General features: G+C 48.7%; 1 protein-coding gene across 8 annotated transcripts in view; it reads right to left on the bottom strand.

Moving 5' to 3' along the window:
* Positions 1-6,083: 6,083 nt before the first annotated feature.
* Positions 6,084-26,986, bottom strand: part of MBP (myelin basic protein) — a 117,324-nt gene continuing 96,421 nt past the window's right edge. For 6 of the 8 annotated variants that reach the window (XM_047766927.1, XM_047766924.1, XM_047766919.1 and 3 more), the window contains 5 exons: positions 18,875-18,982; positions 17,378-17,413; positions 16,940-16,972; positions 12,860-12,982; positions 6,084-7,417 (listed from right to left, as the gene is read on the bottom strand). In XM_047766927.1, the coding sequence (XP_047622883.1) occupies positions 7,373-7,417; positions 12,860-12,982; positions 16,940-16,972; positions 17,378-17,413; positions 18,875-18,982 (345 nt within the window). In that variant the 3' untranslated portion in view covers positions 6,084-7,372. Of the gene's footprint in view, positions 7,418-12,859; positions 12,983-16,939; positions 16,973-17,056; positions 17,259-17,377; positions 17,414-18,874; positions 18,983-26,986 lie in introns of those variants that run through there. The other 2 variants (XM_047766925.1, XM_047766926.1) reach the window with 2 other exon arrangements.

Raw genomic sequence — 26,986 nt, 5'->3', positions numbered from 1 at the left:
TCCCAAACTGCTTTGTGTATTGTATATTTTTTTAAGGAAAAAAAAAAGCCTTATTTGACTTATTCTTGTGATACTGGACTTATTATATATCCTGAGGTTTTCCTTGAATGTCAGTGTGTATACCTGGCTGTAGTCAGTATATTCAGAATAATTGTAATTGTGCCAGAGTTTTAAAGGTTCTGCTTTTAATGCACTTTTCTTTTATAATTTTGTATTAAAATATTTTAGAAATGTTGATTAATTTTGGTGAACAAATATCTCCAAAGTTGAAATTATTGAAATTTAAAAAATTTCGTTCTTGCTAGGTTATTTATTTTGGTTTTAGCATTAAATGTCATCTCAGGACGGTCTCTAAAAGGGGTGTGTTTAATTCCTGATTGTATAGAAAGCATACTTCAGTGAACTGTATTGGTGCACTGCCTATTTAAGTAAGGCCTTACCAGGTGAATCTAAAGCCTACTTTTATTTTGGTTAAAGAAAAAAAAAAAAACAACCTTCCAATAATCCAGTTTGTGAGTTTTCTCAATTTATTATCAGGCAAACACAGGACATTAATGTATTATTTTGATTTACTTCCTAATTATAAACGCTGCTTCTTTGCAAAACATTCCTCGAAAACTAAAGTTTTGTAAAGACATAATTTCACTTGAACTTTTGGTGGAGTGGAGTACATGCTGATCTTTATACTTTACTGGTTGATAAAAAGTCTTCTGACAAGAGATTTCTAGTCTCCTGCATAACCAGGGTTTTGAGGATAGATAATTGTATTTTTTAAAATATCTCATCATAGCATATCTGCTTTGGAATAACAATAAATAAAAAATGAAGTTAGGCAATGTGATTAATTTTTTTTTCTTTTAACATGTGATATGAAATAGTTCGGCACATGAATCATGGCTTCATCTCAAGTTTCAGATACGTTTTCACAGAAAAGAACTTAATATTTTCCTTTACCTCTGTGACATGCAGACAATGAATGCTTAACTCTTGCAGGGTCTATTTGAAGAGCTTCCAACTTTAAACATCCCGATGTGGTTTGACAGTAGGCCCACTACCTGTATTAGCTTGACGTGTCCTCCGTTATCTTCACCGTGGGCCACATTTAACAATATCCTGGTCATTTAGAAAGTGCCCAACTGTCTTTAACTGTCCTCTACAGTAAAGCAACCGTGAAGCTCTTCAAAAAGCTGCAAGGGTTACCTGTCCACAGACCCTGGACCTCCCCCCGGGTGGTTCACGTGAAGCCGAGGGAGTGGGAGGGCCGGTATGTGGAGTCCCACCCACTGCAGGTGGCAGATGTGCTCGTGTTGTCATGACATCGGTAGAGGAACACGGAGACTGCTTTCCTGAAGCGTGTGCTCCCACGCCCTGTCCTGCCCTCTTCTGCCCCTGTGCCACCTGGTGCCTGGCCGGGTGAGTGGAGCTCAGTCCTTGGCCTGGCAGCTCAGTAGAAGCAGCCCCACCACCAGATCTTGATCCTCTGACTGCAATTAACCAATGGAACAAGGAAAACCTGACCCAGGAGCTGCTCCCACTGCTCCACTGAGTGTCCAGCTCATCCACTTTCAGTATCTAACTAGCAAGTGTTTCTTCAGAACGGTTTTTCTGGGATCACTGCCCATTACCATCTTTAAGGAGATGTGAACTTGAGGTGTCCAGGAATTCCAGTGTTTACGTGCAAGAGATGCATGCCTCAGTACAGGGACAGGAGTTTAAAAAGGAGGCACATTTCTCTTCCCATCCTCTTTGCAGAATATTCGTAACGCATGAAGATACGCATTTTTAACATTAAAAGATAGCCACTCAAATTTATGTAAGTAACATGATTTTTTCAAATGTATGGATATATAGAACTGCTTTCTGGTTATTATTTTTAGAGATACCTCATGCCTGCTTCTCGCACAATTTTTTTCTGCTGTTTATTTCAAAGTCAATTCTGTGCCCATCCAGCCCACTCCCCCCATAAAGTTAATCCAAGGATTGATCATACTAAAGTCTGTTGTATAAAGGGAGGCAGAGATGCAATGATGCAATGGATACTTTTTGACTTTTCTTTTTCCCACTTAACTCTCTATTCATGTAATGTAGGCATTTTGGAGTTTTTAGAAAAGAATTGCAAAAGTGCCTACATATTGTTGGGGGCCTCTGAGTCTTTACCTAATTGTAAATGAAGACTAGCTTTTGAAAACCTAGTTGCATCTTCTTCATTGTTCAAAATGTGGGGGCAAATATTTCTGTAAGGTTAGAAGCCCCGCATAGCCCTTTTAAGGCTGCATCCTCTGACTTGGTGACATTTCTGTCACGTTTGGCTGCTTGGAGCCCCTCACCCCCCCAAATCCCAGATGAGCCACACTCCCCACCTCCCCCCACCCCATACACCGAAGTGCCGTGGTAGTTTTTTCCATGATGACTAATAAAGTATTTAAAGCACTAAAAAATAAGGATTAAGTGGCAGGAGCAATAGGCGGTCATCATAAAAGATTTTCCTATTTAATAGTTTTTAAGTGTAACGCTCCATAGCATGAAGGCTTTTGTATTAAATCAAGATTCGTAATCTGACAAATTCTAAGATGACATAGTGATTCATTCTTGATTCACCATTAAAGAACATTTCAAGGTTACTCTTTTTCTTTTAATTTACAGAAAAATCCCTTTTTTAATCTTCAAAGTTGTCTCATGGTCTATTTATACATTGGATGATATTTATCTAGTCCAGTTTTGTATTAGAAATGGATAGTTATGCCAAAGCCACTGTGTTGGCTTTGAGATTAATAAATATAGTTTTTATGTTATTTTAAAACTCCTATATATTTACTTATTTGGGTTTGGGGTAAGTTATAGCCATAGGCAGACATTTTTGTGTGTTAACATTTTTAGCATGGGGTAACAAAATACCATGCTGAATTTGCAATAAATTCAGCCCCATGGGGTTTGAATAGCTGAAAGGCCCTGGCAAGTCTGCATACTGTTGGTGGACCGGTTATTTTATGTGTTCTCAGAAGTCTTGACTGAGTAATGAATTCCAGGAGTTTGTAGGATTGGGGAGCAGGTAAACATGTGGCGTTTCACAGTAGTGGGAGGCTGAGCTGAAGGGAGGCTGTGAGTGGAGGTGCCTTCACTTCCCACTGGAGACAAGTCAACACTGTCTGGGAGGCAAATGAAAGCCGCAGTAGAAATCAGCATGTTTCTCAAAAGTCAGAGAATCGATTCTGCTTCTGGTCAGATGCTCTCAGAAGCAGGTGTCCCAGTGTTGTCCATCAGAGGACAGCACGGTGGTGAGCCAGTCACACAGCCTCAGGGAGCTATGTCCCCTCAGCTCTTAGTGTCACACTGCTTAAGAATTCCTGATGGTTTGCTGTTTACAGTAGAGAATCATAGTAGAAAATGTGCTGAGATGCTTCACGTCGTGTTACCTTTGGGGAGAGAAAGGAAGTGTATTCTGCTGCAAAGTCCCACAGTCTGAAACACATTCCTAATGGGGGTTTAGGAAACCCTTGTTGCTGAAGGAGAGAAATCTACACGCACCATGGTCTGAACCATACCTGTCCCCTCACCAAATTCCCAGTGAGACTGTATTTGGAGACAGAACTTTGAGGAGGTAGTTACAATTTAAGTGATATCTTAAGGGTGAGGTCTGAATCCAGTGGGACTGGTGCCCTTATAAGAAGAAGAGACACCAGCAGTGTGTTTTGTGCCCAGAGGAGAGGCCACCGGGGCATGCAGGAAGGCAGCATCGCAGGTCAAGGAGAGCGGCCTTCTGGGATCCCAGCCCTGCCTGCACTTTGGCCTTGGCCTTCCAGGCTCCAGAACCCTCAGACGATAATCTATCTTTCCTTCTTTCTTCCTTCCTTCCTCCCTTCCTTCCTTCCTTCCTCTCTTTCTCTCTTTCTCTCTTTCTTTTTTTTCTCTCTCTCTCTCTCTCTTTCTTTTTAGCTTTTTTATTGTTTTACGGATGCACCTGTGGCATGTGGAGGTTTCCAGGCTAGGGGTGGAATTGGAGCTACAGCTGCCGGCCTACACCACAGCCACAGCACCACCAGATCCGAGCCACATCTGCCACCTACACCACAACTCGTGGCAGTGCCGGATCCTTAACCCACTGAGCGAGGCTAGGACTCAAACCTGCAACCTGATGGTTTCTAGTCGGATTCATTTCTGCTGAGCCACGGTGGGAACTCCTCCTGCTTTCCTTTTTTTTTTTTTTTTATTGCATCTGCAGCATATGGAAGTTTCTGGGCTGGGATCTAATCCTGAGCATCCTGAGCCACTGCAGAGACAGGGCCAGATCCTTAACCTGCTGTGCTACAGTGGGAACCCCACATTCACATTTCTGTGATGTAGTGTTAGGGCAACCCTAGCTGACTTAATACAGCACCAAGGTTTAATTAAAGACCTCGCCCTCTTGTTCCTAATTGCTGCAAGAAGACTTTCACGGTTTTCCTCAGGCCCCAGTTCTCTCCTCACAAATCCCAACTCCTATTTAAAGTGCACAGCCGATTTATTTATCCATCCTTGTGGATCCTAGTCGAGTTCATTAACCACTGGGCCACGATGGGAACTCCCACACCCAACTTATAAACCCAGCCCCACGTGCTGCACTCTCGCCCTCGCCGCTGTCCCCTCTTTGCTCCTGGTCTCCACCCTCCCCTGAGCTCCCCAGACCCTCCTCCGCCCGACTGGACGATGGGAGGCTGCAGACCCCTCTCAGCTAGTCTGAGTGGCCTGGAGGTGGCTGTGCACACTTTGGAAGATGTGGTTTCCTCTTCTGATGGGACAAGCCTAGTTCCACAGACCCTCACACCCCCCTGGGCCTGCTGGTGATGGTCCTCAAGGCAGGCATGATGAGGGCTTCTGGCTGAGAGTCTGGGGCTCCAGTAGCCCTTCCCTTGGGGCTCTGCCTGGCAAATTACCGTGCTTCAGCTTCGGGCAGTGATGCAGTCCTCCGGGTGCATGTTCAGTGAGAACACCCCTCCCACGGGCCACTTCCTGGTCTGCATGGTTTTCTTTCAATATCTCATTGTCACGGTGACTGCTGAGGACCTTAGGACACACCCTTGGTTTAGCATTTGATGCATTTTCTGGGCATGTCACATTAAAGTAGACTTGCTTGGTAAAAATGTGATGTCTTTGCATGATTTTCTAAATCCTAAGTTTGAAGGGGCTCAGCTCAGGAGGCAGCATGGGCTTGGCATCGATCTACGCCACTGGGGCAGGGAGCTCAGGCTACTGAGCTTTTACTGTCGGGTGGGAAGTAGCCCACCTGAGCCTGGATGATCCCTGAACTGGTGTCATTCCACCATCCACGGGAAGGGGGGTGGGGGGTCCTTCCCATGCTGGGATTCCTGAGTGACTCAGGGTGGCTACTGAGACAGGAGCCAGTGGTTTGTTAAAAGCAAAGCAAAAGAAGATTTCACTTTATCTTTTTGAAAGAGAATTCTTGTAAGCAGAAGCAACGATACATAACATGTCCAAAGTCACTCATTGTTATCAATGTCTCTGAGTGAAAAAAAGTGATTTGTCAAAGATGCTTTAGTTCACCTTAACAAGGCGCTTACACCGATAACACAATAAAATATACTTTAAAAGATTGTTTAAACAGAACTTAAAAGTTATTTTCCTTGTGGGCTTTTTTTTTTGCCTTTTTTCTTTTTAGGGCCTCCCACAACATATGCAGGTTCCCAAGCTAGGGGTCAAATTGGAGCAATAACTGCCAGCCACAGCCACGCGGGATCCAAGCAGCGTCTGCAAACTATACCACAGCTCACAGCAACGCTGGATCATTAACCCACTGAGGGAGGCCAGGGATCAAACCTGCATCCTCATGGATGCTAGTCAGGGTCGTTAACCACTGAGCTATAACGGGAACTCCAAAGTTATTTTCCTTGTAAGTCAGAGACTTGGTGCCCTAACAACGACCTCTATCCCACTTTCTCATTGATACGCAAACCGTCTGATAGTTCACCTCCTGGCACAGGGGCCGACAGGCAGCTCTGTGCTGTGACCATAGGACGCCTCCCCTCAGCACTATTTTACATGGGCTCATGGTCTACAGACAATGAAAGTGACATAAGACGGCAGGCCAATACCATTAACAGTGTTTATTTTATTTCAACTTCAAGAACAGGGCGTATTTCCGCCAGGCCCATCCGCACAGCTCTGGCTGTTTGGGGGCAGCGTGAGAGATCACTCCATCAGCGATCTGCTCCACGATGCAAAGTGTGTGTCAAGCAATTCAGAGGGTTTGTTTCTGAAAATGTATTTCTCTTATTTCTTACCCTCTCATCATTGAGGCTCTACATTAATAGACGTTATATTAAACCCACGTGAAACCTTCAGAATTAGACCGGGATTAAAGAGATACGCTCGGGTATTATGTTGGCTATTTCTCATCTTTGTTCTGGGGGTGGGTGACGCCAGTGTAGGGCTCTTGGAGGTTTAGAAAAGAAAGAGACGCTAAAATCAAAAGGCGGGCATCAGTAGGTTAAGGAGGGGGAGCTGCAAAGTGTCAGCCCACATTAGGAAAAAGTGTGATTTCAGAGGGACTCTCCTGTCCTCACGTGGCCGGGTCGCCCACCGGGCCGGCAGCGGCCCAGGAAGGTGAGTGTATTGGTCAGGGGATTTCTAGGAGGCAAGCGGAAAGGACAGTTATCTTTCCACCAAAGGTTAGTATTTGCCGTGAGCACCACCGCTGAGCACGCCACCTGTTACCTTTGCGCTCGCGGTGACCACCATGCCACCGCGAGGCTGAGCCAAACCCCTGCCATCCGTTCTGAGTTGAGCCATCTCCCCACACTCCCGGCAGGGCCCTCAGGACACAGGGCGTCGAGGAGGCTGCCCTGGGGCCCGCTCTGCCGGCCCAATTTCCAAGAAGACCCTGTTTCCTGTCCGCAGCCCCACTGGGCCCGAGTCTGCCCCCGCATCCCCTCTCGGCTGAGCTGGGGGTGGTGAGCCACGGCCACCGCGGCCTCTCCCGCTGCCCGCCCACATGTCACATACCAAAGCTCCCGCCGCCAAGCCTCTCCGACGGCCCGACCCTGTTAGGAAGATTAAACACTTTAGCGGGTGAGAGGGAGGAGGCACGAAAGAAACCAAAGGAAGCTCGGAGCCACACCATCTCTATGCCCTGCACGGGCCAACCCACAGCAGTGTCCCCCGGCAATGTTCCCACAGCAATGTCCCCACCGAAGCCATCTCAGGATGAGGGCGAGCAGGGAGGGGATGTCACTGTCTCCGAGGTAGGGCGACGGTGGAGCGTTTCCTCCGAGTGGAGCCCGCTGGGCGTCGTCACCAGGCGTTAGGGGCACGCGCTATACTAGGGAATCTACGCGGTTAACGTGTTAGAAGCCGGGAAGGATCCTGAGAGGAAGGAGCGTCAACGTCTGGCCATGGGGGACCCGGAGCGGCTGTCCCGTCCTCCCTGGAAGAAGAAGCAGAGAGTTAGGGGGAGGGACCGACCGTCACCCCACCTGCCTATGTCCAGGGTCCCAGGTCGTGGGGCCTCCTCCCACCGAGGCTGCTGCTGGAAATGATTCCACCCAGGGCTGATCTTTTGATTCCACTGCTCACTGAGCACCCAGGGGCTGTAGGACGGAGAGGCCACAGAGCAGGTGCCTTGTGTGAGAACATGCACTTCTGGGACAAAGAGCTCCATGGATACACCGTGAGGCTTTGAATGAGTCCTCGTTTCCTTCGCTCTGAGGGCAGCTGCCCATGAACACCAATGGTGGGAAACCTCTCCCTTGGGGAGGGTTTTGTGTTGGTGAGCACGCCCTTGCTTTGGCCACCACAAAGAAGCCACTGCTCAGCCAGTCAGTGAGCCCTCTTCTGTGTCACCAAGAAAACCAGCATCCTGGGGGGGAGGGGGGCTGTCCACAAACCCTGACTGCAGAATCTTCAAAAAACATCAAGTGGGGAGTTCCCCTCGTGGCTCAGTTGGAAACGAATCTGACTAGTATCCACGAGGATGCGGGTTTGATCCCTGGCCTCTCTCAGTGGGTTAAGGAGCTGGCGTTGCCATGAGCTGTGGTGTAGATCACAGACACGGCTCAGATCCGGCGTTGCTGTGGCTCTGGTATAGGCCGGCAGCTGTAGCTCCGATTCAGCTCCCTAGCCTGGGAACCTCCATATGCCACAGGTGCAACCCTAAAAAGCAAAGCAAAACAAAACAAACAAAAAACATCAAGTGATGTCTTCGGGACAAACACAATTTGAAATTTAAAAAAGAGTTGGCAGTGGTGGAGGTGGACACATCAAGGGGTGTGGGCTGGGTGCTGGTGCTGAGAAGAGTGCATTTGTCACTCCAGATGTCATTTGTATTAACTCAAGAGAAGGACACTTTAAAAAAAAATTGCATTCAAATTCTCATTCAAATTTTAGTCTATTTCTTTTCGGATTTCCCTTTTTCCTTAGGTTATGAATGAAAAATTCACCTCTGAAAGATTCCCTGGAGACCTTGAGCCCCAGAAAGCAAGATGGACATGAATCAGGCTCTTTACCAGGTAATGGATGGGCCCTGACTGCCCTCTGCTACCCTCCGGCCCCCACTACCCAGGAATAAGACCCCAGGGCCTTACAGCTAACACAGTCCACACAGAGAGATGACGGTGTGATTTCTTGGGGTTTTGCTTTTGCCAAAAAAAATCTCTATGTTGCTAAACAACTGACTCCAGGAACTTCATTTCACAAATGAGAACGTTTATGGAATTCTAGCCTTGGAAGGTACCAGGAATCACCCAGAGCCACTACCTCCCAGGAAAGGGACTTCCCCACCCTGCCTCGGGGCTAAGCCCTTCCGTGGGGACTCGGGGCTAAGCCCTTCCGTGGGGACTCGGGCTGTCTTGATTTCTTTTTCTGTTTGGAAGTTCCCAGGCCAGGGATAGAATCCAAGTCATAGCTGCAACCTACGCCTCAGCTGTGGCAATGCCAGATCCTCAACGCACTGTGCTGAGCTGGGGATGGGACCCGAGCTGTCACAGGGACAATTCAGGATCTTGACCTGCTTCGACACAACAGGAACTTCTGGCTGGTCCTGGCTCACTCAGCCCTCAGAGCAGCAGTCGGGAGAAGCCCCGAGCAAATCTGCACTGGCCTCACCTTTTCCTGGAATTTCCAAGTTAATTCAGGAAATTTAGGGCTCCCGTGAGGCCTTTTAGGGCTCCTCTGACAGCGTGATTTTTTTCCTGAACAGGAACAGAACTACTGCTTCACTGAATAAAGTGCATCTGTGCTGCAATGGATTAGTTTCCCCATGTCCTTGGCTGACAGCTCACGTGAGATGCCATTTAACTTCCTGGGGCTCCTTTGAAAGCAGAAACGGCAGACTTGTGGGGTGGATTTCCATTATTGCACCTACAGTGTATTGCAAATCTCAATCTGTGAGCTGAATCCCTGACATCCTTTTCCTCTGATGAAAGAGGAAGGCAACCTGGAGGGAGGTACTCTTTGCTTCCCCAATTCCAAGTCAAAGGAGCTGAAGCTCAGAGAGGTTGAGTGATTTCCCTGAAGTCAGTCAGCTGAAGGGGAGCTGGGATGGGAGCCGGGATAGGATCTGGCCCCTCTGATGAGGTGGGAAGTCGTCATGACGGCAGACATCTGGGTTCCACCCTGGACAGTCTGATCTGGAAGTCTTGGGGGACCAGAAATGATCTGGGCATCACAGGCAACCTCCTGGCCAGATCTGGGGTCCCCAGTGGAGACACTGCTGTTTGGATGCCATTCGGGGTTTGGGCCCCTCCATAATCTGTGGCCTCGTGTCTCGAGGCGATGTGTCCTGGTGCTCTCTGCCGTGTGGGTGTCATTTGGGGTGGAGTTTATTTCCTTCCCCAGGTTGCCTCAGAAGGGGCATTTTGAAGAGTGGGTCCTGCTCCCATTTACTTGACATAAACCAACTTTGCAATGGGTTGCTCACCACTCCTTTCACATGTTTAAGGTTTTTCCTGAAGAGACTGAGTTCCTCAAAGCTGAGTCTCCCGTGAGCGTCCAGCACCTTCCAGGTCTGTCCTAGCTGCTCACACCACACATGGGATTCGACATGGAGTGAAAGACTAGGTGACTGAATCCATGAGTATTTGGGTTACCAACCAAATGGTTCCATCATCAGTTGTAAAATCTCAGTGTATTAGTGAGCCCAGTAGGAAGCACCTTCCCTCAGGTCAGAGGTCAGAGGTGACCAGGGCGGAGGGGTCATCACCTTTTGCTGGTGGAGACTGAGCCCTGCCCACAGGGCACACAGGCTGTCCAGTCTCCAGGGGACTCAGCCTTGCCTGGTACAGCAGGGTCATCTCACGTTAAGTCAAGCCTCCCGCTGTGCCATTGGCCGTGTTCCCAGGGGACACACCTGTCTAGAGACACCTAGAGCAGGAGGCCGTGGACACTCACTCCTCTACCAGTGAGGCCTTGCCTGAGGACATGGGGCAGAACCTGGATGTTGGCCTGCGATGCCAATCCCAGCGGTACTTGTGGATGCAGGACGTCCAATGGTGGGGAGCTGAGCAGATAACTCCTGTCCTGCTGCCCAGGGCTTTCTTTTATCTGTGGCAGCATCCTGCAGGAATGCTCGTCTTTCACTCAGGAAAGATAAAAATGAAATCTCCCGTGGTTTGTTCTCCCAAATGCTGCTCTGGAACTTTCCTCGTTAGCATCTGTCTTCTCTAGGACATTTCTTCTGGCTGAAAAGGACCTGACCAGAGCCCTTGTACCTATTCATGACTGTGGCCATAGCCAGACATCAGCGGGAAACGATGGCCTTATTTGGATGAGGAGTCGGTGAAGGTGGCAGCTGGGCTGTTGCTCTAAGGAGAAGGTAACTGAGGACATGGATTTAGTGACGTTTGTCCCATGGGGCTGTGTGGGGATGGACGCAGGGATGGACGTGACTTCCCGGAGCCGTGAATCTTCCTGGGGAGGGCCCCAGCCATGCAGAAGCTCACTGTGGCTCCTTGAGGTCCTCCCAGCTCCCAAGCTCTTCCAGCTCTGTGTCTGAGAAGCCGATACATTGCTGGATATTCAGCTCAGCCATCTAGTCCCCAGGAGGTGTGGGGGCCCTCCAGAAATCCAGGCACCTCTTTCTTACTATCTGGTCCACGGAATGCAAAATCCAGTCATTTCTGCCAGATGGTCTTCTAGCATTAAACTATACATCGCACATGTTCTAGACCTTGGTGACGTCCCATTTAGGGCCAGGTCAGAGCCCTCAGGAAGGGCACGGGGACCCTCTCCAGCCCCTCCTGGCCCTGCTCCCCACAGTGTCTCCCTCCTGGAACCCAGCCAGGCCACCCCATCTTCCGTCAGGCGGGAGACTGGGCCAGGCCAGCCCCTCACCTCTTTGCGTCTTTGCCACCTGCCACCGGCTCAGCCAGTTCTTGTCTGGCCACCTCCCTGGGGTTGTACTTGCCCCTGGGACACAGAGGGGCATGTTCACGTGCAGCCTGTCCCCCGCCTGCCCCACTGCATTCACGCTTTTTGTCGCCCTCACGGCAACAACAACAGCAGCTCTTTCAGCTGGCAGGTACCCAGCAAGCCCTGTGAGCAGTACTGCAGAACCGCTGATGGCAGGGCCCCAGGCAGGCTGTGCTGGGGACACCTGAACATGCAGCCCCAGTGCGGGGGTTGAGGGGAGCCACTCAAGGATGGCCGGGAGCACATGGGTCCCTGTGTTCGTTGGAGGCCTTTGCACAGCCCCAAAGCCCTTTCCCTGAGCCCTGGGTGCATCTGGCCTCCAGGACTGGGGTCTTTCCTTCCTACAAGGAGCTGCTACCAGCCCAGGACCTATCTGGGACCCCTGCAGTTCAGGGAAAGCTCTAGAATGAATGGAGGTCAAACAGGCCCCTCGGACATGAGGGCCGATCTGGAATTAGTTATGGCCCAGAAGGGGCAGAAGTGGGTTGGCCCTGAATGTCAGCATGAGGCAGACATGGAGCCACCGCAGACCCTCGGGATCCCTGCCATATCTTCTCAAGTCCCGTCCCGGTGCCTGGGCCCTGCCATCGTGCAGCCAGGAGGCAAGGACCTGGCCAGCCCTCAGCCACCCTGGCTCCAGGCCCATCCATCTGCAGATGTTCCCTTTCCTACAGGGAAGCTTGGCCTCTGTTAGAAGAAACCTCTGGATCATGGGGATCCACCCCCCCTCACCCGCTTCTCCCTGGAAAGACCCATCCCCGAGGCTCCTGGGAGGGAGGGGCCTGCGAGACCTGGTGTGGTCACTGCTGACCCCTCTGAGCTCTGCCTGGGGGGCCGGGAGTAAGCAGCCATCTGCCCCACTCTGAGTCCAGAACCTTCCCTTCTCTCTTCCATTCCAGCTCAGGCTGGGGGTGATGCGGGCCCTGTCGTGGATCAGAGCTGCCTTCTGAGTTTCAGGGTTTTCTGAGAGAGGCTGTCTTGTTAGTAGCAGTGATGGCCTGTGCCGTGGGTAACTGCATGGGGCGACTTGCAAATTGCCCTGTAGGCCCTCCACCATCACAGTGGTGTCTGTCCATAAGTTACCGAGCTTCCGGGAGGTCAGTGGCCAAGGTCACTTGGCTGAAAGGTGGCAGACCTGGTTCTGTGTGGCTCCAACATCTGTGTTAACTGACTGTGGTTCCGGGGGTCTCTCGCCTGACAACCACCCTCATGGCACCTTAGCCCCTGCTGGTTCCCCGGACAATGAAGCCTCCTGATCTTGCCCCTGCCAGGGCCCAGCTGTAGCCCCCTTGTCCTCAAGCTCCCTGAGGGGGCCTGGGCCTGTGACCTGGCACAGTGACTGCTCTGGCAGTGCCTGGAGAAATGCTTGCTCTGAACAACTTGGAGGAGGACCGGCTAAGAAGCAGCTGGTGGACAAACTAGAGGCTGCCCTGGACCCTCCCCCATTGGGAAGGTACGTTACCAGCTTGAAGATTTTGGAAAGTGTGCCCTGGGCGTCCTGGGCCCCCTTGAGTCCCTTGTGAGCCGGTTTGTAGTCAGGAGCTCTGCCTCCGTAGCCGAATCCCGGCTTCTGGCCCTCGGCGCCCTGCAAGAAAAGAGGGCACCTCTCAGTCGGTGCCCAAGTGATGCCCCGTGCCCATCATGCTGGCCCAACCTGGGCAGCCACCTCTGGAAGATCAAACCTCCCCTGCAGCAGCCACTTCCCCTCTCCACGCTGTGTGGGTTTCAACAGCAGATTAGCCAACATCTCTCAAAACAAGGTCAAGAACTTTGGCCCACAACATGCCCAGAGGAAGGGGAGCCCCAGACATGCTGGGAGAGTGTGTGCAAAGCCTGGTCCCCAAGGGAAGCCAAGTGCCCCGCCCTGGGTCTCCTTTGGCCCTTCAAACCGTTGGCTCTCACCTGCTGCCTGGAGACACCAGCAGCCTTTGCACTTGGTGAAATGTGAGGCTCATACCTTCCAACATGCAAAGACCAAACTCCCAGTTCCTTGGCCTGGAGCCTCTCCTGAGGACAGACAGGACCAGCTCCCCTGGCCTTGGTGTGGGAGTCCTGAATGTGGATGGTAGCCTGGTGCCAGGGTTCTTCCTGGAGCCCTGGGCTGGGAGCCAGTCATGATAGAGGGAAGGGGGCAGGTCCCAGCTGAGAAGCCATGTCGCCCAGGCTGCGCACCAAAGCGTAGCCCCAGAGCCAGCAACTTGGCAGGTCTCCACCACTCCCAGGCTGTGTGACCTCAGACAAGTGTCAGAACCTCTCTGAGTTTCAGCCTCCTCTTGCATAAAATGGGGATAATGGATGCTCTGCTCTGATGATGGAGCTTGTAGCTCTGAACTTCCGAGCTTGCCAGGATTAAGGAAGATGGCCTCCCAGACAGACCGGCAGCCCCCACCCCTGCCTCCAGCTACGCCAGAAGCCCCCGCTCACTTCAGGGAAGATGAAGAGAGCTGCCTTTACGGCACATGGCAATGGCAGTGATCACCGAAATGTAAAAACCTGTGTGTCTCTAGGACCAGCTTGCGTTCTAATATCCTTTAGCTTCAGAGGGGATCTTGTACTATGAACAAGAGAGAGGAACAGGGGAAAGTCCAGGTGTTCAGTCATGACGGATGTAAGCATTGGGGGTAGAACGTGTCCAGCTGTGGGTGCCATGTCCGTCAGGGGCTGAACAGGCAGCTCAAGGCATCAGCACAGGACCTCATGGATCTCTATGCTCCGAGACTCATTTTACATTTTGCCAGCAAGAGGCGGGAGGCTCTTTACATGTGCCACTCCAGAGAATTCTAGAAACAAAGTAAAACCGTCTCCTGATCCAAACCCCAGACCCCTTTGCCTCAGCCCACAGTCCTTTTAAGTTTCCCGAGTGTGTTTTAGGGTTCAAGAAACCATCGAACCCATCGCTCTAGTTTAGAGGTGTTGGAAATGGGTTCTAGAAGGTTCAGGATTCAGAGTTCCCACTGTGGCTCAAGTGGGTTACGAACCTGAGTAGCAACCATGAGGATGCAAGTTCAATCCCTGGACTCACTCAGTGAGTTAAGGATCCAGCATTGCCATGAGCTGTGGTGTAGGTCGTAGATGTGGCTTAGATCCTGCGTAGGCCAGCAGTTACAGCTCTGATTCAACCTCTAGCCTGGGAACTTCCTTATGCTGTGGGTGTGGCCCTAAAAAGAAAACGAAGAAGTTTCAAAATTCTTCTAGTTCAGTAGTTCACCTATCTCAGGTTTGGACTGAGGCTGGACCAGGGCCATCTGTCATGACACTGCCCCTCCATCACCCCAACCCCCAGACACTGGCCACTCAGAGGCAGCTACTGTCATGTGAAGGTTTTGTTTCAGGGGTTATCACGTGCGTAAGGGATGGAGCAGGGAAGATGCAGGACTGCATATGACATGAACCCAGAGCTGCCCTTGAACCCTAGGGGCTCCCACGGACATGGTCCCTCCGTGGTGGCACATGGAGGGACAGGTGACAGGTAAAGAGGGCTGTGCCAAAGGACAGACGTGAGATGGTGGAAATCCACGCTTTTCCGAGCAAGTGCTAAGCCATTCTCTTACTCCGTTGTTTTTCTCCAAAAGTAAAGAGCTTCTGAGAATTAAATTCAAAGATTGGCTTTCAGATTAGTAATCTGTTTAACTGTTCTCCTTTCAAATTCTCAGTCACTTCTATCTTTGAGCAACCTAGAATTTACCAGAAAACATACACCATAGTTTAGAAAACTGGTGGCAGTTTCAGAAACTCCAAACGGGCAGACGGTCCTGCAGTTCTAGGAAACAGACACTAGCTCACGGGACACAGAGAAGGATTTTGCTTTGGGAAAAAGAGAAATTTCAGAGGGATTAGTGGGACCCCAAGTGGAGAAACGAAGGAGAAGCAGGCAAAGGCCGGGCTGTTAGCTGCTGAGGCTGAGGTGGCCTTTAAGGACTGGAGGAAAAGCATCTCTCAACCCTCCCCTCGCTGCCCAGTCAATGATGACTGTGCCCTGGGTCCATGCCTAGAAGGCTTGGTCAGGCGATTATGAAAATAAGATTTCTGGGTCAAAAATGGATTTCATTCTTCAATATCATCTTTGTCACCTGCTGGCAAAGAAAGTCAGTAATTAATTGGCTGTGAGTGCTGGACTGTGTCAATGTCCCACAGGTTTGTCACCTTTTAGCAAACCCATTAGATCAGAAAAAGGCTCAGGAATATTTGGACAAAATGTTCCAGCAAATATCTCAGTACGTAATCCAGTGTAATGATGTGTTGGAGCAGTTCATGGAATCTTTCTTCTGCCTTTTCTCTGGGGGCGGCTCTCTTCCTCTCCCTTCCTCTCTCCTCCCTCCCCCTCCCCCTTCCCTTTCCCCTCCCCTGTCCTCCCCCTTCTCCCCCCCCACCGCCTCCTTCCCTTCCTTCCTTCTTTCTTTTTCTTTTTTTCTAAATTCATTCATTCTATGAATCTTTTTTTATATTAAAATTTTTTAAAATATATTTTTAATGATTTTTTTTTCTTTTTAGGGCCGCACCTGTGGCATATAGAGGTTCCCAGGCTAGGGGTTGAGTCGGAGCTGTAACTGCTGGCCTACACCACAGCCACAGCAACGGGGGATCCAAGCCATGTCTGTGACCCACACCATCGCTCACAGCAATGCTGGATCCTTAAACCACTGAGCGAGCCCAGGGATTGAACCCGCAACCTGATGGATACTAGTTGGGTTCATTAACCACTAAGTCAAGATGGGTACTCCTATTTTTAATGATTATTAATTGACCATCAAGTACACATAGGCTCTGCTCCAGAGAGTAAGGACCTTCTGATTCCAAGGATATTGGAGGGTGCATCTCTATAAAGATGCTGTGTCTCTATGACAGACACAGTTCCTGGCCTATACGTTAGTGGTTCTATTTTTATTCTGGAAATTTTATAAAGTAAGAACCATATCTGATACTTACTAGTAACTATGGGCAATAGAATTGGTTAAAGTACAGGTAGGCAGTTTAAGGTGGCTCAGACACCAAATTTTACTGGAAATTCAACAAATCGGCTGTTTAAAGTCTTCATGGACACGTTGTTCTCAGAAATTCCTAGAAAAGTTTTCCTAGCTGGCTTGGTAGCTAAGCTTTCAGTTTTACTAAATCGACACAGAACTCTTTCAGGTAATGTGGGTTATTGTAAACCGAATAACTGCATTTAGTGTCTTTTGCCCTTGTCTGTGGCCTCATTTTTCCTCAAGGAAATGTCAGCCTCTGAGGGGAGGGCTGGCTGTTGGGGACCACATGACTAGCTTTTCTCATCTGTTGCTTTGACAGGAAACCAGGCATTTCCTCAAACGTGGAGTCACCCCATCTCCTGGGAGGAGCTTTTGGTGTTGCCCGGGGCGGGGGCGGGGGGGTGGGGGCAGGGAAGCAGAGAGGGGACAGTGCAGGAGGGAGCACCAGCCGCGGGCCAGCTGGTGAGATGGGGAAGAAAGTGGGCCCATGAGCAACTGAAACAGAGCAGAACAGAAAAGTCGAGTGCCTGTGAGGAGGGAAGCAGAGGCAGCGGGATGGACATGCGTTTGTCACCTACCCAGCTAAATCTGCTGAGGGACAGTCCTCGCCCCTGTGTGAGGAAAAGAAAGAAAGAGTGACATGGAGGCCAGTGCAGGGAAAAATCTTTCAATAAAACAGGAGACACAATCAAAACAACACAGTGCTGAGATGCAAAGAGCTTTTGTCACGTGTACCATGTCCCCGTGGGTGGCCGTGGCCACCTGGAGCTGCCCAGAGATTGCTGATCAGGTTTGAGGGGAAAGAGCAGGAATGATGCATGCTGTCTGTGCACCTGCCGGTGGGAAGGGATGCCATGCACGTGTCAGACTGTTCTTGTGAGATCCACGTGGAAAACACTGGGGGAGGAAGTCATTTCGTCATTTGGGATGAGTCCAGCCCTTTTTGGTACATTTAGGGGTTTCTGGGAAGGTCTATAAATAAAGTGACACTGACTCGAAGCATTCAGAGGTCTTACCTTCCCTTGCGATGGGGGAGGTGTGCGAGGCGTCACCTGCAAAGACACAGGAGAGTGGTGAGCCTGGTGAACTGGTGGGGGGGGTCCCCTCCTTGAGAGCAGCCCTGACCCTCCTGGTGAGACACCCCCCCCCCCTTGTTGCTAGGTCCCAGCTAGCTCCTGTTTGCCTAGAGCGTCTAGGATCTATCGCTGTAAGAAGTCACCCACTCAGTCCCTGCCTGGCTCCCTGTCCTGTCCTAGTTGAGTGAGAAATAGAGGATTTGAGAAGTTGAAAGTCTCCAGAGCCACTCAGGTCTTCGGGAACATGCAGAAAGTGTGTGAGAGGATGGCAAACACACTCTACCTCCTGTGACACACCCATCCCACATGGATGGAGACTGTGACGGTCCCCTCGGTCCTTTCTGGAGTTGGCAGTAAAATGTCTGAGACTCGGAGCCTCGAAAGGAATGCCCTCAGGGTGTGACTCCTAAAACTCCCTCATCAACGTGACCATATCAAATTTAATGTTGGCTGCACAGAAAGTTTACAATTAGAGCCTTTGATTTTGCTTTTGTCTTTAAGACTTTGTTTTTTAGGAGTTCCCATCGTGGCGCAGTGGTTAACAAATCCGACTAGGAACCATGAGGTTGCGGTTCGATCCCTGGCCCTTGCTCAGTGGGTTAAGGATCCAGCGTTGCCGTGAGCTGTATTGTAGGTCACAGACTCGGCTCGGATCCCGAGTTGCTGTGGCTCCGGTGTAGGCTGGTGGCTACAGCTCCGATTCCACCCCTAGCCTGGAAACCTTTACATGCTGCGGGAGCAGCCCTAGAAAAGGCAAAAAGACAAAAAGAAAAAAAAAAAGACTTTGTTTTTTAGAGGCATTTCAGGCTTCTAGAAAAAATTGTGCAGAAACTGCAGATAATCCTCATGACCCCTCTGCTTGAGCTCGGTTCCCCTGTTACCACCCTGGCTTTCTTGTGGTCTGTTTGTGGCTGATGTGCCATTATCCACTAAAGCCCACGGTTAACATAGGGCTTCACCCTGTGCTATACATCTATGGATTCTGACAAACGTACTTCACCCTGTGCTATACATCTATGGATTCTGACAAATGTATGAGTGTATCAGCCATCGCAGTGTCCTCCAGAGAGCTTCACTGCCCCCAAGTCCAAGTGCCCCATGCCCCCGACCTGCATCCTGTCTCCAGAGTCTGTAAACTTGTACTCTTAAACCATGCATCTCACAGTAGTTCAGTCTAAGAAGGAGTGACTTCTCTGGTAACACACAAAGGTCACTTTCCACCTTGGGACCAAGTGCTGGTCTGAGCTCTTGAGGCCAGCCTCGCCCTGGGAAGGAGGGAGGCATCACCTGGGGACAGACTCAGAGCCCCATGGATCAGAACTCAGTGTCACTTGGAGACAGACTCAGAGCCGTGACCTGGGAGCAGGGCCGGGGGCCCTCTTACCCCCCCACCTTGACCCCCCAGCCTGCCAGGCACCGCAGGAAAGGCACACTCACGATGTTCTTGAAGAAATGCACTACAGGGTTTTCATCCTGGGACCGGCCGTGCTGTGCCTTCTGGGGCAGGGAGCCGTAGTGGGTGGTCCTGGCCGCGTGGTGTCCATCCTGAAAGAAAGGGCATGGTGTTCTCAGGCCAGGCCGCCTCCCCCCGCCCTCAGCCTGGATCTGGACTCGTTTGGAACCAGGACAAACCTGGTACAAGAGGCTGCTGTCCTGAGATGCACTGAGGTGGGTGGGGGACCAGGGAGTGCCGTCCCCACAGTCCCATTGTGTCCTCGGCTGACCGTCCAACTCAAGTGCCCCTAAAGGATCCTGCCCATCAGCAAGCCCAAGCCTGGGAGAGAGCATCCCACTGCCCCGGATGCAGGTTCTACCTGCAGAGGCACCAACAGAGCAGCAAGTGGCTCAGAAGGAGAGGCAAGCACCTGAGCCCTTGCAGAGCAACGCTGCATGCTCCCTGCATCCCCACCTACCGCCTAGAGTGTGGGCAGAGCAAGCATGCGCAGTGAGGGGAGCAGGATACGTCTGGAAGGCCAGAGGAGTTCTTCATAGGCCCTGTCTATGTGAATTCTGTGAAAGCCCATCAGTTAAAAGCAAGAAGTCCAGTGAACACAGCCTCTGTCACCAGCTCGGTGTCTTTGGTTCCAAAGGACCCCACTCATTCAGAAGACACTGTTGCTGCTCAGGAATTGAATGCATTTAATGGGCTTAGTTTCACGGGTGGTACTTGCACCCCCCCAACTGGGTTTTCGTTGGAGTTATTTATAGGTACAGTGTCTCTGGTACTAGTTAGAGGTGCATAGTTCCTGGTACTAGTTACAGGTACAGTGTCCTTGGTTCTAGTTATAGGTGCACTATTCTTGCACTAATTACAGGCGCCTTGTCCCCATACTAGTTACTGCTAATGCCTATGACTGTCCCTAGCTGATGGACATGCTACATCCAACCACAAGGTCTGAAACCCTGCAGTCACCCTGGACTTTTCATCTGCTCTATTTCCATATTGACTCAGTTCACAAACCTTGTGGGTTTTTCTTTAGTCCTTGCATTTGTCCCCTGCCCCACACTCTGACAGTGAAGTTCTGGCTCCTCCCTTCCAGCCCAGGTTCATAGGCAAATTGTGCTTTTGTTCTCTCCTTCCCGTCACAGCCACTCCCACCTCCACTTCACGAAACAGAACCTCTTTCCTCTGGCTGGGAGGCCCCCCAGGTCTGACACCATGCATGGCCTGTCCAGGTTTTCCCCACTTTCTGAGACCTTGTCTTGGCCCCTCGAAGTCCTTTGAATGAGGTGTCCACGTGAGGTGTCCACCTGCCCTCGTGGCCTCCTACTTCCCTGTGACTTTCAGTACCCTGCTCACCCTTCCAGTTCAAAGTCCTTCCTTCTGGGGGTCTCCACTGGAGCCAAGCCTACCTGATCCTCTCTTTTGCTCCCTGCCCCTCCCAGCCTTCTCCCCCCTGTGCACCCCCCTGCCCCCCACCCCCACCCGCCGCCATCACAGCCTCATGCTGCGCATCCTTCTCCACTGGGCTGGGAGAAGTGAAGTTATTTATCAGATACCATCTGATAAATAATAGACAGTGAAGCACGGGTAATTAAGTTATGCTGCGGGCACATGGCATGGGCAGAAGCAGACTCCACGGGCATTTGAACTTGAAGATGTCAGCCACAGGTGCAAGAGCCAGAGCATTTCAGTGAGTATTGAAGCAACCATCCTTCTCACTCAAACCTGTTCTCTCTGATGAGGTTGCAAGAATGTTAATACTCTGGTTCTCCTTGTGTCCCTTGTCTCTCACCCAGCGCCTTTCTGAATTCACTGACCAGTCAGATTCAGTCTCCACTGGCCGAATGTACACATTCTTCTCCAATGAAGGAGAGTGTAAATTAAGCATTAAGAAAGCAAACAGATGAGCTGGGAAGCTGTTTAAGTTATGTACTTTAAGAAAAATATCTTTACGTGTCCAACGTATCTGCTATATGAAGTTATCAGATACCATCCTGATGGACAAAAATAATTAAAACAGCTCAGAATTTAGTACAACTTACTCTTACTTTGGTGTTTACCCTTTTGATCACAGAAACATCATTACTTTAATTGACCCATTCTGTGATTAAACTAGAAAAGTTTCTTAAACTTTAGAAGAGGTTTTTAAATAAATGAGTGTCCAGTCATATCATGTGAACCTCATAGTAGTAAACTTATTTATGCTGTGACATAGTTAATGAAGTATTGTGTAGATGATAATGTTTCATACGTGAATCACGGGTACCAGCTTTGAATGCTAAAGGAAAAGTATATATTTTGGTGCTTTTTATTAATGACTACATTGCTCACCAATCTTTTGAGGGAGAGGTCATTTAAATTTTTAAAGGAACACATGAACTTGGTACCTCTTCGAAATCTGGGGTCAGAACTGTTCATGAAAAAGGCTATTGGTATATTTATGGCCCTCAGCACAGACCTGAGCGTGCAATAAGCATTAACTGTTGAATTAACATGTAGACTGTTTGGATAATTTCTAATACAGGGCCCCAGACATGGAATAGATCTTAAGTAAACAGAACAATCATCATGGAATCATACAATTATTTTGTAATATGTGCATTGAAGGGTGACTGAATTAGGGGTTTGACTTAGAATTTTGGCCATAAATTGTCACAGAGGGTTTGATGTGGTTGCATAGTTGTAAATGTATTGTTGGAGTTGTAACCATCTGCTGCTGAAAGGACATTTAGTCAATCATATTTCTATATATGAGCAAAGAACAGTTTAAAAACTCCAAATTTAAAAAACATTGCCACATATAATAGCATGAGAGAAATAAAACATTAATTATAGATGAATCAAAGCATGAAGAGGATATTTATGCTAAATACCAGAAGACACTGGTGGAAGAAAATCAAAGACTTAAATAAGTGGAGAGACAGACATACTATATTCATGGTCAGCAGACTCAACATGGTAAAGATGGCAACTGTGCCCAGACTAACCCACCGATTTAATGTACCTCCAAACAAAATCCCAGCAGGATTTTGTTTAACTATAAGAAAATTAACCCTAAAACTATATGGAACTAAAACAGACAACAGTAAAAAAAGACAAATAAAGCCAGAGGGATTATATCAGTGGAATTTAGGATTTCCTAGGTAGCTGCAGGAATCAAGGCAGTGTGCTAATGGAGGAGGGGTAGCTACATGGTTCAGTGGAACACGGTAGAGTCCAAAAATAGACACGCACAAATAGAACAAAGTGGTTTTTGACAATTCAGTGGAGGAAGGGTCTTTTCAACAGATAGCATTGGAACAATTGGAATCCATATCAAAAAGCATGAACCTCAATCCAAAGTCACACCCCACACAAAAATTAACCCCAAGTGGCTCATAGATCTCTGTTTATCATATAAAACCAAAACATTTTAGAAGATAATATAGGAGACAATCTTCATGACTTGGGGTAGCCAATACATTTATAGACCTGACACCAAAAGCATAATCCAGAAAAATTGATAAGTTGGACCTAATCAATATTTAAACTTTTTTTTTTTCCAAAAAACACTATTTTCTTTCTTTCTTTCTTTCTTTCTTTCTTTCTTTCTTTCTTTCTTTCTTTCTTTCTTTCTTTCTTTCTTTCTTTCTTTCTTTTTTTTTGTCTTTTTAGTGCTGCTCTGGTGGCATATGGAAGTTCCCAGGCTAGGGGTCAAAGTGGAACCATAGCCGATGGCTGAGGCCAGAGATTGAACCTACATCCTCATGGATACTAGTTGGGTTCTTAATCTGCTGAGCCACAACAGGGACTCTCAAAAGACACTTTTAAGGGAATGAAAAAACAAGTTATAGACTGAGAAAATAGTAGCAATCACATATATGACAAAGGACTTGAAGCCATAATATGCAAAAAACTCTCAAAAATCAATGGTTAAAAAAACCCAGTTAAAAATTTTACAAAACACTTGACTAAAAACTTCACTGCAGAAGATGAGCAGAAGGCAAATAAGCACATGAAAAGATGCCCAACATCATTATCCACTAGTATGATGCAAATCAAAACCATCAGGAGACACCACTTCACAACTATTGGAATGGCTAAAATAAAGAATACTGACAATACTAAGTGCTGACTAGGCTGTGGAGCACCTGGAAATCTCATGCATTGCAGCTAAGAAGACAAAATGGTACACTCACTGTGTAAAGCAATTTGACGGTTTCTCATAAAGTTAAACATGTGCTTCACATATGACCCAGCAATCCCACCCCCTGCTTTGAATGATAAAAGAAAAATTACATACTTTTGGAAGTGATTTTTATAATAAGTATATTTGTCTCCAGTCTTGATGGAAGTCATCAAATCTTCATTGAAAACTTATGATCACGCAAAAGCCTGTACATCAATGTTTATAGCAGCTCAACTCATAATCACTAACTCTGCAAACAACACAAATATTTGTCACTAAGTGAAGGGATAGATGGTCTGTGGTACATCCATATGGTGGAATACTACACAACAGTGAAAGGGAACAGAATTTTGATACCCTAAACAAATGAAAAGCATCTCCAAGGCATTGTACTGAGTGAAAGAAGCTATTCCAAAAAGATTTCATCCTATATCTCATACACATGACGTTCTTCAAAAGACTAAATTGTTGGGAGGGTGACCAGAGCAGTGGGTGTCAGGGGCAGGAATGGGGGGGGGAGAATGTGGGGTGAAGAGAGAGGGAGATTTGGGGGTGATGTAGCCTTAAGGTGGTAGCAGCCACATGAAACTATACGTGTGAAAATTCACCGAACTGCACACCACAAACAAGCCAATTTTACTGTGTGTCAATTTATAAAATAAAATAAGGCCATTTAATGTGTTCTATCATTATTTGGCTAAAAGTTGGTAATGGAAACATTAGGTCATTCAACAAATTTCCCAGTTGGAGAAGGTGTGTACTGAGTCCAGCCATCTCCCTAAGGGCATGTATCTCATTTCCACCTCTGACTTTTGCTTGCGGAGTTACCCTGGCTAAGGGTTCTGCACAATATGGTGCTTTGGCTGTAATACCTCATTTGGCATCAGATGGTCCTTTCCTGTTTTCTGTGAGCATCTTAGGTCTCCATGTCTTCACCTTTTGGAGGAAAATAGAAAAACTTCGACATGATCCCTAAAGTTTCTGGCAGTTTGGCTCAGCAAATACAAGTGGACAAAAAAATGAAGAAACCCTCTTTCTGCTGTGGTTTCCTAGGAAGATCGTGGGAGCTCCGGTCCAGACTCCAAAACCCCTGTGGGCTGAGCCAGCCAAGCTCTGGGGCTTCTGATCCTCACGTGTAAAACCACAGTGTTGAAACAGATCCACAGAGAAAATCCTTAGCTTTAAACTTTTACTGAGAGGCCATGTCTGAGTGGCCGCAAGGAAAGAAAGATAGTTCTCTAGTGAGGTTTCCATATCAGGGTGTTTCCTAAGACTCCGGGGCAGGTATTTAGTCTGTTTATTTATGTATCACCAGAAAGTTCTGTGGTGGTTGTAATGGCGACAACTGCCTTACACAATGGCAAGGGATGGGAGCGCTGTATCAGAGTCACCCTTAATTTTCTTTTCTTTTTTTGTAGTAAAACATACCTAGGTGAAATTTACCATTTCATCCACCTTTTTTTTTTTTTTTTAAATCTTTTTAGGGCCGTAGGTGCCGTATGGAAGTTCCCAAACTAGGGGTCCAATTGGAGCTGTAGCTGCCGGCCTACGCCACGGCCACAGCAACACCAGATCTGAGCCACATCTGCCACCGACACCACTGCTCACGGCAATGCTGGATCCTTAACCCACTGAGTGAGACCAGGAATCAAACCTGCACCCTCATGGATACAAGCTGGGCTTGTTACCACTGAGCCATGACAGGAAGTCCCCATTTCAACTGCTTTTAAGGGCATAGCCCAGTGGCCCTAAGCACACACACTGCTGTGCATGGCAGCATCTGTCTCCTGAACTTCTCCATCTTCCCAAACTGACACTGGGCGCCAAATGGATGCTCTTCACACACCCAGGCTGTGGCTGGTGTCAGAGTTTCCTTCTTTTTTAAAAGGGCAGAGCCTGCTTAAAGCACGTCTTGTTCATCCATTGATGGATATGGGCTGTTTCGACCCTTAGCTCTTGTGCCCAATCACCTGGTCTGACGAGGCCCTGCCATGCTGACTGGTCTGGCCTTGGGCAGGCAGCATGGGAAGCACCAGGCTCCCAGCTTCCTCCTCCCACAGTGTGAAGAGCATCCCTTTTTCTTTGAACGAACAGGGGCAGCCATGACTCTAAGGCCAATTTGAAGGCCAGTCTGCACGGAGGAAAGGGGTCCACACCCTGCTTGTGGGGAGCCGGGTAGAGGGCCTGGCCCTGCTCTGGGAAAGAGGCCCTGCTCCGGCCGTGCCTCAGTCTCTGCCCTGGACACTCGTTCACAGTCAGAGCAGGGCCAACCTTTGTCACCCAGGCAGCGGGGCAGCCCCTGGCAGGCCTGGTGAGGTTCTGTTTATTTGTTCTATGTCACAATTTGTGGGGAGTGGGCACTTGGTTACTGTCCTGGAGGAAATCTTCTGGGGCTGGGAGGGAGCAGGAGGCAGGGGAAGTGGGAAGACATGTAGGCCGAGGCCCTCAGGCAGTAGAGTGACCTGTGGGCCTCACAGTCCAGTGGGGAAGGGAGCTGCTGGAACCCTTGGAGCCTCGGCCAGTCCCCTGCCTCTGTCGCCCTCCTCAGCCTCTCTGCATCCCTAGCCTCTGTCCCCAGAGTCTGTGACACATAAGCTTCCCTTGAACGATCCCCCTCCAGCCCCAGCCCCAGATCCCTAAACAGAAAGAGTCAGTAATTCTCTAAGGAAGCACCCTGATGTGCTTACCAGGGATGGAAAAGCCAAAACTCTCAACCTTTCCATTATTCGCTGAGACTGGTGTCTTTGTCCATGTCAGTCCTGTTCAAAGTAGCTCATTTACTTTGTAGGTAAATAAAAGGCACAGGAGGAGGCCCAAGGTTCGTCAAACTGTGAAATAAGAGCTAATAAACAAGAGGGGCAGGTGGTGGTCACCCCTCTGACCAGGAGGAGTCAGATGAGACAAAGGGTCTGGAGACGGGGACCCCCACCCATCACACAACGAGGTCAGGAATTTTATCATGGTGTCTCTAAAATACAGGGAGCTGAATACTTGGGACAAATTAGAAAAAATGGTCCAGTTTTTTAAAAAGGAAAACTTTTCAGTTGTTTAGAAAAACAGTACTTATTATTTAGGGATTCCAGAAGAAATCCCACCCCTTAAGGATGACTTTTGCTCCTACCTAATGCACCACCTAGAGGCCCGGCTTTCTGCACGCAGCCTGGGAATGCAATCACAGAAGGCTCAGTGTAACCTGGAACCGACACGCTGCTTGTTTTCTTTCCTTTTTTTTTTTTTTTTTTTTTTGCGTCACGGTTAACAAAACAATAACAAACTTCTTGATGACAAAACATTATGCTAAAAAATTAAACACCATGGGAGGAAGGCCATGAGAGAAAGGACATCCACTCCAGTAATTTCTAACGTGAACTGCTTTTCCTTTAGCCTGCTTCATTGTACTTTTTTTGAAAAATTATGATTAGTTTATTTTCCCTCCACTTGCAATAATGTCCTTCACCAGCATGGGGAGCTCACGCACTTGGCTTTCACAGCCTAGCTCCGGATACTGGGGAGGATTTTTTTAATGGTTTTCCAATTTGTTGGAGAGCTGGGAGTTCTTGCACTTGCAAGTAATAACAGGAGATAAATTTCCGCCCGGCACCTCTGAAGATCAGTGGTTATCAGATTGGGTAAAGATTCATTCCCTTGACTGCAGCGGCTGCTTTATGAAAATAGGGATGAAGCATTTGTCTGCACCATTATTTGCATTTGTATTTGATTAGAGACAAATTGATGGAGTCATTCCCTCGCAGGAGAAAATGCTGCATCTTGAAATAATTAATATTCACCGTGCCTGTGTGTTTGTGCTTATCGAGGGAAAAAAGATTTCTAGTGCTTGCTTTATTATTTCTCGTATGAGAGAGAGGAATTTAAACTCTTTCCTGAATCCACTGTCAGAATGGCAATGACGGAAATCAGAGTGAATCCATGGCTCTGG

The sequence above is a fragment of the Phacochoerus africanus genome, chromosome 2, assembly GCF_016906955.1.
Source record: "Phacochoerus africanus isolate WHEZ1 chromosome 2, ROS_Pafr_v1, whole genome shotgun sequence".
Lineage (NCBI taxonomy): Eukaryota > Metazoa > Chordata > Mammalia > Artiodactyla > Suidae > Phacochoerus > Phacochoerus africanus.
The sequence above is the reverse complement of the archived record's forward strand: the minus strand, read 5'-3'. Positions and strand labels throughout refer to the sequence as shown.